The 15,624-nt window shown below is 48.0% G+C and overlaps 1 protein-coding gene across 1 annotated transcript in view; it reads left to right on the forward strand.

The window, feature by feature from the left end:
- RUFY1 (RUN and FYVE domain containing 1) overlaps positions 1-15,624 on the forward strand; it is a 1,926,102-nt gene that overhangs the window by 521,653 nt on the left and 1,388,825 nt on the right. Inside the window, exon 6 of the mRNA XM_069652681.1 lies at positions 8,309-8,370. Coding sequence (XP_069508782.1) covers positions 8,309-8,370 — 62 coding nt within the window. The remainder of the gene's footprint in view (positions 1-8,308; positions 8,371-15,624) is intronic.

A 15,624-nucleotide genomic window follows, 5' to 3' on the forward strand; every position in this document is an offset into this window, starting at 1 on the left:
AATATTTTGACCTCAACGAAGGGTCGGTGGACTGCCCAATCACGACATGAGAAGCATATAAAGCGGTCCTTCGAGGGGAAGCAATCTCCCTGGTAGCCGCCCACCATAAGCAACACACTAAAGAGTTAATCGAGGCAGAGAATCAAATGGCCAGGCGGGAGGAACAACTGCTAGAAGAAGGGACTCACGCCGCTCATGAGGCCCTAATAACGGCCCAGCAGGCTCTGAGGAACACTGCCTTGGATAATGCCCGGGCGGCCCATTGGTCAGTCCGGTGTCAGTTATACGAGAGGGGGACAAAGCAGGCAAGACTTTGGCCTGGCTAGAGAGACTGTAGTTAAGTAAGGGGCACATAGGAGCCATTCGAGTGGATGCGGGAGACGTGCTGACTGAGGACTCTGATATCGTGGAAGCCTTTGCAAATTTCTACGAACAGTTCAACCCCCCCCCCCCCCCCAAACTGGGGAACCCATAACAGACACCTTGCATTTCCTTGATTCGATTACACTCCCTCAGCTCTCTCGACAACAGGCTGATCAACAAATCACAGAGGAGGAGGTTGGGGAGGCATTGATGCAGTTGCAATCGGGGAAGACGCCCGGCCCAAATGGTTTCCCAGTAGAGACATGGAAGCGACTGGGTGGGACACCGTTAGGGCACATGCACCGCATGTTTCTCCATAGTAGAGAGCAGGGAGGGCTCCCCCCGGACCTCTGGAAGACATGTATCGTAGTAATTCCCAAATCTGGGAAACCCCCGGACCGCTGTGCCTCATACAGGCCTGTATCACTAATAAACGGGGAAGCAAAAATCCTGGCCCGAATACTGGCTAGCAGAATGCTTGGGGTGATTGACACCCTGGTCCACCCCCGACCAGTGCGGCTTTATGCTGGGCAAAGCCACTCGAATGAATCTGCATAGCGTCCAAATTGCCCTGGACAGTCTCTGAGATCCCGGACCCGTCGGCCCTCCTAGCGATCGACTTCGAGAAAGCATTTGACTCGGTGAGGTGGGACGCTCTGTGGGAGATTATGAGACAGATGGGGTTTAGACAGGGATTCATGTCATGGGTCAAACTCCTCTATACTCTTTCTGAAGCATTTGTGAGGGTAAATGGGAGATCTACGATGTTCCCACTGAGTCGCGGGACCAGACAGGGCTGCCCCTTCTCGCCTCTACTCTTCCTTCTGGCAATCGAACCCCTAGCGGTCAGACTGTGAGCAGATGCAAACTGGGCCGGGTTCACCTGGCCTGGGGGAGGAGAGGAGCGTGTCATGCTATATACGGATGACCTCCTTATATACCCCGGTAATCCGGTCGTCTCCTGCCCGATAGTGTCCCAGACCCTCATGGAGTACCAACGATTCGGGGGACTCCGCGTGAACAAATATAAGACCATATACTTCCCTATCCAGGGGGGTGATGAAGCGATTCCCGATCCCTGTCCGTACTCCGTCTTGGTGCTGGGCTTTATTTATCTGGGCATAAATATCAGTCCGAAGCTAGATGATTTCCTTAGGCTTAACTTACAACCGGTGCTGGACAGATTCATGAAGGGTGCGTTACACTGGCAGTCTCTTCCAATGGGCCTCATTACAAATCAGGCAGTCCCGGAATAACGGTGGTGGTAAAACCGCCGCCATCGTTGTTTCCGGACCGCCTGATCACAACTCCTGCAGGCGGGAGGTGATGTTCCCGCCAGGTCTGACCTTGCAGGTTTAACACCGCCCGCCTGCAGGCGGACGAGGAAACACCGGCAGCATTACGAGATGCTACCGGTGTTTCCATGATCCCATGAATGGTGTTAATCCCCATTCCCATTGGGTCCTATAGGACTCAATGGGAATGGGGATTAACACCATTCCGCCTCCGTGATTCCCGGAAAACCGTTGTTGTAATGCCCCGGTAATTCCGGGAATCATGGAGGCGGAATGGTAATACGAGTCCGGCGGTAACCAGGCGGTTTTACCGCTCGGTTACCGCCGGACTCATAATGAGGCCCAATTTCTCAGCTGGGAAGAGCAGCATTATTCAAAATGATGACGCTTCCAAGGCTCCTGTATGTCCTACAGAACGCCCCACTCCCCATCCCTCTTGATACCTTTGTAGCTATTGATAGGACCCTGCGCACACTACTCTGGGCTGGGAAACAACCCTGTATAGCGCTCGATATGGGAGGGTGGCATAGGATTACCGAATGTTTGTATCTACTACTGGGCTGCACAAACTGGGGCGATACATGACTGGCTTCATGGCGATCCAGGGCTCCCACATATTCGGGTGGAAATGAGTGTTGGTGGCCCTTTCTCCCCCCTTCAGATACTGTAAGATAACACTAGGAACCTAGTAGGGCGATCCAGAATGTCACTTTAAAGCCGCCGAATCCGGGAGGAGGCGCATCGCCACATAGGATGGGAGGACAGACCAACACTGATGCAGCATATCCTCCCCGAAATACAAAGAATGGGACACTTTGGAACATGGGGAGAAACGCGGTTTACGTAAATTGGCGGATATTACCCAAGAGGGGCGACTTCTAGATTTCGACACTCTGCATGGGAAATATGGGTTGCAGCCTATGGACCGATTCAGGTACACACAGTTTACCCACGCCATTAGGGCCCAATTCCCGCACCTGGCGGAGATACCCATGTGCTCCCCCCTTAAAACAAACGTCCTCCCGAACCGTATCGCCTTTAAGGTCACCTCCACGCTCTACCAAGTGCTCACCTCATTTGGTACCAAGGAACTCGCGAGACTGAATGAAAAGTGGGAACACGACCTGGGCACGCTAGAGGCGGAAGAATGGGTGGAGGCATTGATGTTCCCCCGGGAAATAGGAATGGATGCTAAACTGAGATTGATACAGCTCAGAATACTACACAAATCATACCATGCTAGAACAACAATGGATAAATGGGGAGGGACCGATGGCGGGGAGTGTCTCTGGTGTAAAAGAGCAGAAGGCACCTTCTTTCACATGGTCTGGGAGTGTGGAGTGTGGAGTGTTACAGGAGTTTTGGGCGGCGTGTATCACTAGACTCTACGAGATAATGGGGTCCTCAGTTCCCAGAGACCCAAAACTGATACTACTGGGGGTGTGGACCGAAACAGATTTCACCAAATATGAAAAGGCATTTCTCGGGGTAGCGCTGGGGCCGGGAAGAGACTGACCGTGGGTACCTGGGGCTCTGGAGACACAATATCCATGAACCGATGGTCCAACGAAGTAAGTAAATGTGCCTCCCTGGAACGACACATCTACACTGCAAGGGGGGTGCCCTCGGAAATTTCTGAAAATATGGGGGATGTGGGGGGAGTAACGAATGGACCTGAATTTTGAAGAACTGCTCTTAAGAGGCGGGCAACCCTGCCTGCTGGGAATTCCCTACACCCTACAACCCAAGAACTCTGATACGCCATGTATGCGGTACAATGTCTACTGTGTATATTGCTTTCTTGTGATCCTGCTCAAAAAAAAGAAAAGGGGTGGACCAGAAGCCTTCTTAAAGACTTTCAGGGGAAGTCCATGCCCCTGTGGGAATGGCTCAGCTAGCGATTAGCCAAGGAGAACAGCTGAAGGAGAGGGCAAGGTGGAGCCAAGTGGAGCTCCACAAAAGGGTAGGTTGGGGCTTTAAAAAGCCAACCGGTGCAGAGGAGGGTGAAAGGTGTTTTTTTAGGTTGGGGAGTAGAGGTTGTGGACAAATGGACCAGCGGGGGGGGATGTAAAAGGTGGAGAAGGATTGCAGGGAGACTGTTTGAGTGCTGTGAAGGAATGAAGGTAAGGTATTGGGATGGTTGTACCAGCTGAGTTGTTTGTGAGAGATTGACTGGAGGAAGGATACAGATCGGGAGAAGGGGAGAGTAGGTATGAAACGGAATGTGTCTATGTCACAGTCTCAGTCTCGGATGTAGTGGTGGGAGAGTAAGGGATGACCAGGAGGGAATTGGCAAGCATAGATGGACAGAGCAGCAAGAAAATGGGCAGTGTGTGTGGGGGGAAGGCTTGAGCACAATAGAGGTGGAAAGGTAAGACCAGAGAAAAGGGAGAGACTAGTAAAATCAGTGGAAGGAGAGTCTGGAGAGGCAGTGAGAATGACAGGGAGTGGTGTGCGAAAGAGAGAGCGAGGAGAAAGGGGAGCGAGTAGAATCTGTGGAGTTAAACATTGAAATAGAAGAAACAGAACAACCAAGCACTCTGTTAGGTTCATTAGGAGGTCCGCGAGGGAGGCTTCCTTTCGGCCCTGTGAGGGGTCAGTAATGTGAGGCAGACAATGCTTGTGTTTTTCTCAATATTAGACTTTTTATTAAAGAAAATAATTGGCATATAAATCATTGCTATTCCCACTCGATCATGGAGTTCCCTACCTGATCTAAAGCCTAAGGGAGTAACTCCTAACCTAAGCAAACTGGCCCTCACACTAAACAACAAAACATTCAAAGGAAATCATAAACAACATCAAATACTGAACAGTATTTAACCACTTTTGTGGATGACCTTCACCTGTCCTGGGTAAATACCTTCCCCAGGGGTTTTCAAAGTCAATTCTTCAAATGTTCAAAGGAAAATAAAAGTCTTGAACCAGTTCTTGTGAGCTCCAAGTCGCCACAAAAGTTCATCAAACAAAAATCCACTGGTAACAATTCTTCAGCTTTCAGTTGAAAAGATGCCCTTCCAATTTCTGCCACGAAAATAGCACCCATGGTAATCCTGAATGTCTTCTTTCCATGATGAACTGCCACAGTTCAAAGATTAGGTTAATATCTTCTTCTACAAGTTTACAATTGATTAAGCCCTCTGCAGTACATTTGGTATAATTGTCAGGCTGCTTCTCTTTGGGTTGTTGCTTTTCTCTTGAAAAGAAAAACCATCTACTACTGTTACCATGGGAACAGTCTCCTTTGTTCCACACTATACTACTTCTTCAACCAACTCCAATATGACATCCAGTTGACAGTTTATACACCACCATAGTTCAGGTACTTCTACTTCTTCTTATACAACTTTATACTTCAGAATTATTAGGCATACAAACCAGACACTACGACCTCGACAGGAAGGCAAGGCACTCTTCTTTCCTATACTCCACATTCCTGTACTCCACGAAAAGGGCAGCCTCTTTACCTCTTCTTTCTGCCTTACTGTTACAAGTATAACCAGCCTCTGCTCCAAGACTGACTTTCTCTCAACTTCAGCAGTCTAGATTATCTTCTTCTGCATGACTCTTTAACAAGCACCCAGCTCCGTTCCCCAGCTTTTTTCACACCTTCTTGGTTCCAGTAACTACCCCAAACTATATTGCCACTCTTCCAGCTCCAGGTAATAATGCCACACTTATATCAGAGGACACTTGACCTTTAACAACCTTGCAGAGGACTGGTTTCACTATGGAAGGGGTTCGCCTCTTGGCTTGGATAATGCCTGTTCATCTAGTCAGTACAGCAACTTCTGGGATTAAAGAATAAGTGTTCTGAATACTACATGGTTCAGTCTTCAAAGGAAAAACAGATTTAAGCACACACTGCCACTCTTTAAGATAGATATTTAACCTTAAAGAGATACAAGTGATTGTAGTTCTATTCAATATCATGGAGACCGCTTCAGACTCCTTTCGAGTAATACAATTGGTCACTCGTGACCTTCCTTTGATGCTGCATTCACTTTTTACACTAGCGAAAGTCAGCGTCAGTTTTTCGAAATGATTTTTAACCGGCATTCCCTCTTAATGAGAGATATGCGACCACCCTGGCAACAGTAAATTGTTCGACAATGGAAATAATAGGCTTTTCTTCTTACATGAACACTACTGCTCTCACCAATAGTGCGCATGTTACATTTCCATTTTTAAAAGGACTTTCGACAACAATGAACAGTTAATACTCATTTTGAACTTACACAAGTTTCTTCTGAGTTGGTAACAGTTACCGGCAAGGCTTGCCGAGTGAACCTGAATGCAGAGCTTAACTCACTGGCTCCAGGAACAGCACAGGTGTCTCTGGTCCGGCCACGCCAACTCAGTCTCCTTCACTCTCCAGTCCCTCTGCTTGCCTTCTGCTACGGGCCTCGGGCTTCAGCGCAGTCACGGCTCTGCAATCGCAGAGGGACATGGGGAACAGAGGCACATGGGGAAAGCTCCTTTCTCAGCATGGCACGTCTTCCTCAGTGCAGCCATGGCAATGCAGGCTTTGAGACCACAGTACCCTCTCTGAACTTGCAGGTGAAATCTGCTGTCTTCACATCCCACGTCCTTTCTGTGATAACACTTCCTCGTAAATTGCTAACTGCTTCTGCTGCCAGCCTTCCAACCTATGCTTCAGCTCCTTCCTTCTATGCTTCACAGGTTTGGCAATTGGCTTTAGGTGTGAGCCATTGGTTTCAATTGCCTGACCCTTGCAAAGGGTGTGGGGCCTAACTGCCTGACTTCTACATCTACATTCTTCTTTAGCCCTCTTAATCGTCTGTCCCTATAGGATTTTGGGACATGTAGTTTGTCATCAAAGTCAGGTCTAGCTACTTGGGTATTTCTAAGGGTAGATTTAATTCCCTTAGGAATTATAACAGAAGGGGCTGTAGGTTTTAACTTTGCTAGAGGAAAATGATTTAGAGAAGAAAACCTTTCCACCATTCCTTGTAGTGTACTTTTGGTATTGAGGAGGGCATTTGATTTTAGGAACCAAAATAATTATTTCATAATGACAATAAGCCATAACCTCTTCTGGTACAGTGTTAAGAGTCTCCCGGTTAGAGGAAAAATACTGTGTCTCGCCCCACGGAATCTTCTCACTACCCTGGGCCTTGTCTCCTCCCATGAGATCCTCCCGCAGTAAACAAACCTTAGGATTGGGATCAGGAAGCGTCTGCCTTCCCCTGGCCACCTGGGAGGAGTCTTTAGGCAGGGTTTCAGTTAGAGATCCGCAGGATTCTTCCCCCCCACCCGGACCCTCTTCCTTAGGTTAAGGGATAGATCCAGACGACAGGGGTCACGTGGCAATAGTTTACCAATTTGTTGAGAATCATTGTGCGCCAATAGGGCCACCTGGGCTACAGTGGTGGGAGCCCACATCGGGCTAAACTGCAGGGACCCCTCCTAGTATGGGAACGCAAAGTGATTTGCATATACCCATTTCTGTCTAATACAAATTGAAAAGTTTATCATTATTGAACCAAAGTGTCACATTACATTATTTGTTTAACCGATTCAGTGTCAATGATTGAGAGATCCATCACCTTAGCAGGAATTTTGCCGCAGGCAAATAGTTCAACAGGTTATTGTAATTGTCTTTTGTTTGAAGTTATTTCATGCCCAGTATTTTGTGGGGTTAGAATAAAAATGTGAAAGCCATTACAAATTAGCCATTTAAAATGATGGCGCAAAGTTATAGAATAAATAAACATGCAATCCTGTTCTTTTTTATAGTTCGGTTGGACACTTAGGGCAAACCTCATTGTAACACTGAGTAAGCATCTATGTCATTCTTCTTTGAGCAGTTGAAACAAGGGGAGAACAATTGAGGAGGCCAATAAGAGCTACGAGAGATTAGGGTGAGGCAGTGGTGGAAGAGCAAAACTGATTTTATCGACGTTGAAAGACAATAGTGCTTATTCTATTTCTCATGTGATTCTGAATGTCTACAGTTGGTGGTATTGTTGTAGAAATACTCTAAATTCTGTTACTAATTAAATGAGGTGCTGCAAAGTAGTAGGCTTCTCTTTTACTGGGTTTTCGAATATAGCATATCATCTGTATTTGTTCCTATGCTACATTTTCCGAGGACAAGCCTGACACTGTGCCCCGTCCTATTATGTATTTGGCCGTACTTTCTGGTAGTACTTCAGCTTTATGCCCACATATTAACCCTGATGGTGATTTGCTGTGATTGTAAAATATGTCTTTTGGTCTTTCCATGCGGAAATTTACCAAAATATCGCCCCCAGAATTCCGACTCCCGAAAATTCAGACTTTTTAATTTTTTTGTCCCCTGACCCCGCACCCCCCATTTTACACCACATATATATGTGGGGCGGGTATGGGATATAATAGTAATATGGAGGGCTGTGGGGGGTCTCCCCCGCATATGTATGTGGTGTATGGGATGTTGGGGGGCGGGGAGGAGTCTGCATTTTCGGGAGTCGGAATTCTGGGGGTCGCAGTGATCACATAGATCCTTTCCATGCTGTGTGGCGGATGACTTGCTATCTTCACAAGAAGTTGTGGATCTACAAATGTTTCTTAAATATACATATCTTTTTGTAATGGATTTTTTGATAAAAGGGAATTTTAAATTCACTTTTTTGTTCTTGTTTCAGGTTGGAGTTATTGATTTTTCCTTGTACCTCAAGGATATACAGAGCAGTCATGGTGATAAACAGTATGTATGGCTTGACATGAATGTTGTATAAACAATTGTTGGATATTCTTGATGTTTTATGCTATGAAGTCAACAACCACACATGTTAAAGCAGGATAAGGGCCAGGTGGATAAACAATTGACTTGATTGAAGTTTTGCTTTTGCCTGGTCATCTTTTATATTTTTGTTTTAAAAAAATAGGATTGTGAAGAATACATAGATTTATTTTGGAGAAGTAGGAAATGTGCTCCTTTATTTCCTCACATGGCAAAGTACAACTCCTGGTAAATCAACATATTATGTCACCATAAATCATAAAATAAATCAACACAAAATAACTTAAAAAAAATTCTATAATTTAAATACCTGAATTAGTTGAAAAAAGTTAAACAAATCTGGATAACATAAATTACTCTCAATAAAAAACTGTTTAAGAACAACTGCCCTCAAACATAGGGCTTTGTTGGTAAACCACTGCCAAAGGCTGTTTCTAAAGAAATAACCTAAGTGCAAGTCAAACCATGATTCTTATTGCATTGTTTAGAACTCATGGCAACATGTGTCTATGCAAAACCATATATCCAAACATGCAATCTCCACCCATAACTGAAGGGTGCTATTATTTTGATTCCTGAAGTACAGACATAAATCATATTTAACATGAATGAATTTGACACAATGGCCCTCATTACGACCCTGGCGGAATTCCAAAAACGAAGGCGGAAATGAAATACCGCCATCGAATACCGCTCGTTGCGATCATGACCCGTCACCGTAAGAAACGATGCCATTAGCGACACCGTAGTGAACGCCAACGCTAACTGCACCAAGCACGCGCACGCGCGCCTTGCAAAACCGTAATTTCCGCCATGGCGCAACGGTACGCGAATTCTGACCCTAGCGGACATGTACTCAACGCCATCAAGCATGGCGGAAAGTACCTTTCCGCCATGGTGAGAATTACGGCATCGCGAACCAACCGTACATGGCCCTACTGAGTGCCTGTACTCCACTCCCTGCCCACATTGCACAACTCCTCGTAGGCAAACGCGGCCAGTACAGTACCACACAACTCCACTCAGAAGCCGGAACCCAATGCAGATCATCTCACAATACATCGCGCCACAAATCGGAATATGCTACATCACTAGTAAAGAATAAGGCTACACGGTCAATATCTGAACATAATTTTAATGCACATCCAAATCACCAAGCCCATACAGCTATTCGCAAACTAACTCCCAAATGATTTCCATCACTGTGGGCTGCATCCGCAATGAATGACCAGCTTCTACTTGTGTGACGCCCTGTTCCTTCATGGTACACAGGGCCTACATTTACGACCAAAAAGGCAACACGGAAGCGCCTAGAACCGCAGGGCAGTCCCATGAAGTAGGCACTAGTCCAGCTGAAAGGTACATATGTTGCTCCTAGCCACTAGTACTGCGTAAGGGCATGTGGCCCATTGGCGATCGTCCCATAAGATCGTAATGGTGCTCCACTGATTAACTCGAAACTGCAGGTGTCGAGTGAAAAAGCCATCTGCAGGAGTGGCGTACAAATGGCAGCGGCAAAAGGGGAGGAGATACCTGTGACCCAAAAGAAAAAAATAATAGCATGGGCATCCGAACTTCATATGAATTACTCAGTTCATTCAACACACTAAATATACAACCATATGCATGCTAGCACACTCAAAAGGATTAATGTCACCAAAAAATCACTTGCGAATCATAACGACATGAATCGAGCTCAATACACTATTACTAACGAGTGTATGTGTGCATGCGTCTGTCAAAACAGAATCCATTAGATGTGATTAGTAACGTGCACAGACACAAGTGTTTGAAGGCGCGTCGAGACAGGGAGGGTTCAACAAGGGCAGACAGATGATGGACCCACTATGGCAGCTTTGCATCACATAGCGCAGGGGAAGGGGATAGATATCAAAAAGCCATGCACATGACAAACTCTCAATTAAATCATCTGTCCATGCATCCATTCATCATTCCCTCATCCCGGAATAGAAACGCCTGAATATTTACTCACATTACATTTGAAATTTCCATTGAGTCTGTGCGTAATGCAGTCTGCAAAATCCACTGTGCTCCTGCCCGGTTCACTAGTGTAGTGAAGTAACATGTATTTGGGGACGTCCTGCCTCATCGTCCACTACGCTATTGCGCATCCCATTCAATTCACATCAATCATTGCATTCTCGTCATGGGCCCTGTCCCAAGGACATTCAACAATAGAACGTTACATTTCCAGTCAGACCTGTGGGCGTCTCCTCGCCGCTAGTTGAAAAGCAAAAGCGCTGTCCTTCGAATTCCTCATTTGCAACATCACGTCGAAAAGGCATCTGTGAACGCTTGGATTCACAAATACATCTATGTAGTGCGGCTGTGTGTGAAAATGGCAACTGGCTTCAATCACTAATGGGACTCCCCGCCCGTCGGTGAACGTCGGTACAGTGCTGCATGAGGGTCCACCGTTGATCGAGTACTACATTCCACTGACCCTTCACAAGTTTGTCCGCGACTGCAAAAATAGTATGTGAAACAATGGAACCATAGCAGAATCAACATATTAACCAATATTTCACTGCCATCGGGATCATATACATGATTGTAATTGCAAGATGCCATGCGTCAAATAGCAGCGTTGTGTGCGGGACGTGCTCGCCCAAAAGTAATTGCAGCTGGCACAGGTGAAATGAATCACCACAGGTGGAGGCTATACAGCCTGAAAACACATAAATTGCACACCCAAACCCCTCCCACAACCACACCCACTCCCAAATGCTACCGACAGGACTAGCGATGTTGGGCCTGGGGGACCTGATAGCACTGCAAGTACTCCAACTTCAAGAAGAAGACGAACACCAACGACTGCAACAACGGGCCGCACAGAGGAGACGCAGGAGGAGGAGGAGGAGGAGGGCAAGGCAGGGGCAGCAAGGCCCACCAGCACAGCCACTACCACCACGCAGGCAGCCCGCAATCCCACGCCTCCGTGCCAATTCGTTCAACCTCACTGCTGAGCAGATCCACACCCTCTACCGTTTGGACCGGGACACCATAACCGCCATTGTCGACATGACACACGCTGACCTTGTCAGCATGATAGATAGCCCAACCGCCATCCCACCCCTACTGAAGGTGGTGTCTGTACTCCGCTTCCTGGCCACAGGCACCTACCAGCACACAGTCGGACAGTTGCATGGCATTTCACAGCCACTATTGTCACGGACACTATTCCAAGTGCTTGATGCCCTCCTGAAGCACGCAGACGACTACATCTGTTTACCACGCTCGGAGCAGGAGCTCACAAACGCAAAAGTGGGATTCCATGCACTTGGCGGCATACCGGGTTGCATTGGTGCCATCGACTGCACCCATGTGGAATTGGTTGTCCCACATGCCATGGAGGTCCAGTACCGCAACCGGAAACAATATCATTCTATCAATGTACAAATGGTGTGTGACTCCAACAGGATCTTTACACATTGTTGTGCCCGATTTCCAGGATCAACCCATGACTCTATGGTCTTGAGGAACTCTACAGTACCACGCTACATGGAGCGACACGCAGGGCACCGATCCTGGCTACTCGGTGAGTCTCATTTAATGCATGTGAATGTGGGGTAGGTGATGCGTCAATGACGTGGCAGGAAGGGGGGGGGATGCGTACGTAGCAATGTTATTCCACAAACATCCTTCTTTGTCCACATACAGGTGATGCTGGGTATCCACTGAAGAGATGGCTCCTTACACCAATCCGGAACCCACAGAACCAGCATGAGGAGGACTACAACCATGCCCACTCACGTACCCGTGTAGTCATAGAACAGGCATTCGGCCTACTGAAGGCTCGTTTCCGCTGCCTCAGCAGCTCTGGCGGGGCACTCCTGTACCGCCATGAGAAGGTTGCAAAGATGGTCATGGCATGTGTAATGCTACACAACATGTGCGTACGTAGAAATGTGGCCATGCCCACTGACGCAGAACTGCAAGCACCTGAAGATGGTCATGATGAGGGTGGGGATGTGGCAGCACCTCCAGGAGTCCACGAGGCACAGGAGGCCCGTGAGATTCGTCAGAATATCATAGATGCATGCTTCTAGTACTCACGCCTGGTGGCTGTTACATGGACACGGGACTTGTGGCACTGTGTGTGTCGGGAACATGCACAATGTGGCCTGTACGCCAAGAAAGGCCTCGTACACAAAGATCAATGTCCACACATCTCATTGGATTGATGTGCATATATGTATTGCAAATGTGAAATGGTATTACACACCCAATCGACCCGCCACCCGGAAGAACCCTACACACCCCCTCCACCCTCCTACCTCCCCCCAGAACACCAGTGTCCAGAGATGCTCATTGTCATTGGTCAGACGCTATTGCAAGCCCCCTCTCCGGGTATCAGGGGCACCCCTGCCTGTGGAGCGCAGGTTCCTCCCAGATCTGCGTTGGGGGCTGCCCTGGACGGAACTTGCAACGGATGATGTCTCTGCCTGCTCACGTCCATGCATGTCCCTAAGGGTTTGTGAGAGCTCAGTGAGCACACGGCGCACAGCGGCAAGTTCACCACATACATCTTTGGACGTCGCATGCAGTTCCCCCCTCAGGCTCTCGGTGCTTCTCTCCATTTGTCCCCTCAGGCTCTCGGTGCTTCCCTCAATTTGTGCCCTTAGTGTCTCTGTACTTCGCTCCATTTCTGCCCTAAGTGTCTCAGTAGATGTTTCAATGGCTGCCTTAGAACCCCCACATTCATCAGCATGCTCATTGAGGAGCGTGGCCAGTTGCTGCTGTTGCACTATCATCTGCTCGAGGGACTGTTGCCTCTGCTGGGCCATGCCCATTTCCGGTGGTGTCACAGAGGGGCTGATCACCTCATGTTGCCTTGCCACAGGCCTTGTGGGGGTTGGCCAGTCGTCGTCTTGTGGGTGCCCCTGCGTGGTTTCCTCATGGTGTACGGGATGAAACATACAGGGGGATTGGGACAGGTCATGGATGGATCCTACATCTACAGCACCGTTTTCTGTGTCGGAGCATGCTGGCATGAAAGCAGTGTCACCTATGGTGCTGCTGCCACCAGAAGCAGTGCCTTCTGTGGCATCCATTGGGGGGACCTGTGGTGCTGCTGTTGTGGACATGCTGGCTGCTGGGGTGCCTGTTGATGTCCCCTCCAGTGTGCTGCCACTCGATTCGTGCTGCTGACGTGTCTTGATCCGTGCAGCTGAGGTGGAGGGTCTTTGGCCGTTGGTCTTGGCCCTCTTTGCAGGTGTGCTGGTAGGGGTGTCCTGAAGCTCGTCGTTTGATTCGGACCCTGTGGTGGAGTAAAGGAGGGCAAGCGTTATTTATGGGTCTGTTGTAATTGGAATGGCAATGTATCACATGCATTGGGGTGGTACCTGAGGGTGATTTGGGTCAGGGCCTTGGGGGGGGTCTCATTTTCGTGTGGATTGAGGGTGCAGTTATTTTGCAGCCTGCAGTTAGGGTGTGCATGCTGCACATGCAGAGGGTGTTTTTAGGATTTTTACTTATTTATGTATTTAATCTGACTTTCACAGGGCGCTATCATGGCAATGTATGTGGACGTTCTCCTGGACATGTGTTTCTATTGCACTATGGGGACACATGGTGCTTCACATTATTGGACTTTGTGGATTTAGCATTGTTTAATTTGGCCCACCTACCTGATTCTTCGGATGTCTGCACTCCTTTCTCCATCCCTCCGACTCCCTCTATGCTCTCCATTCCAATGGTGGAGGCACAGATTTCTTCCCAGGGGGTCAACTTGATGGGTGAATCAGATCCTCCCCCGGTAGCTGTGGCAATGTTGCGGTTGGCTGAAAGTATGCTCCGGACGCGTATCCGCAAGTCGTCCCATCGCTTCCTGCATTGCTGTGGGTTGCGGGGTGCGGTCCCCACCGCACTTACCCGCTGTGCCACCAGGGCCCATATGTCCTTCTTGTTCGCAAGTGCCGTCCTGGTCATTTGCGTCGAGAAGACGACGGCAGCGTTCTCCTGGAGGGTCTCTGTGAGCATGGTGAGTTCCTCATGGGAGAAGTGGACCTGCCGCTTGCGATCGCACGCTTTTTTAGCAACTTTTCCCATTTTTCTTTTTTATTATGGGGTGGCTAACGGGTTGGGATGTGTCTCAGGGTCGGTTTTTAATGGTTGTGTTGGGATTCTGATTTTATAGGTGTACGGCGTCCTGTTTCCCGTTCCGGCCCCATGTTTTTACTTCCGTTTCCGTATATTTACGGTGACCGTAATTTACGCTGACCGCTCATTACGGTGACCGCTAAGATGGGTACCGGAATTGCACCTAGGGCGCCGTACGACGGCGGTATGGGCCGTTTTGGGGTCATTTCCGCCATCGCGGACTTTGCACTTCCGCCATGGCGGAGTGCTCGTGCCCGATGGGTCGGAATTGGCCGCACTTTGCTCCATCGTGCAATGGCGGAAACGCTATTTACGCTATGGCGGTCATGTCAGTTACTTTCCGCCAGGGTCGTAATGAGGGCCAATGAATTTGGAAAGAAAATGAAAAAGAAATAACAAAAAGGTTGACTCAAGATGCTTGAGTTTTGGCTGATAGGTCACAAACATTCACAAGAATGTGGCCCAGCCTTCCTCAGGACGCTGTTGGTAAGTGGGCAATCGGACATAATTCGCAAGTCCAAAATATTCTTTGTTGACTTTCCTGGTTGTATTCATATTCATATTTCCTTTTATGTAATTTTGCTGAAATGTGGCCTCATATAGGTCCCTTGTCATAGCCACATGGGCTTGTATCTATTTTCATATAAACCTTGTTGACCCAGAGGAAAAACGCAGGTTTACAGAACCTCTGTTTTCGAGACAGTGCAGCGCCCAAAGTTGTCTTTTAAATAACTTTTCTAAATGCTTGCCAACTGTGCGGCTCATTTATGACTCTGTGTTTGGGTATTACACTTTGTGGATTCTGGGTCAGAGCAAAGCTGCTCCCAGTACAAGCTTTATTTTCTCAACTGCCATGTTTAAAGGTAGGCTCCAATTGGAAAGAAAGTGGTCTTAAGAATGCATACACTGCTCTTCCTGCCTTCGTAATGTGCTTTATGTTTCCATTGCTGAAAGCAGAGAGTTGTCTGCCCCCGCTGCATGAGGCTTTTTCAAGACTTCAAGAAGGTTGCTGTCCCCCTACCACCCACCAGCCATGCCTTCCTCTTGGGGAAGATTCAGAGTGGGACATGCTTCAGTCTCTCAACATATCCTCCT

Source organism: Ambystoma mexicanum, chromosome 3p, assembly GCF_040938575.1.
Source record: "Ambystoma mexicanum isolate Mex_15411 chromosome 3p, UKY_AmexF1_1, whole genome shotgun sequence".
In the NCBI taxonomy this organism is placed as follows: Eukaryota; Metazoa; Chordata; class Amphibia; order Caudata; family Ambystomatidae; genus Ambystoma; species Ambystoma mexicanum.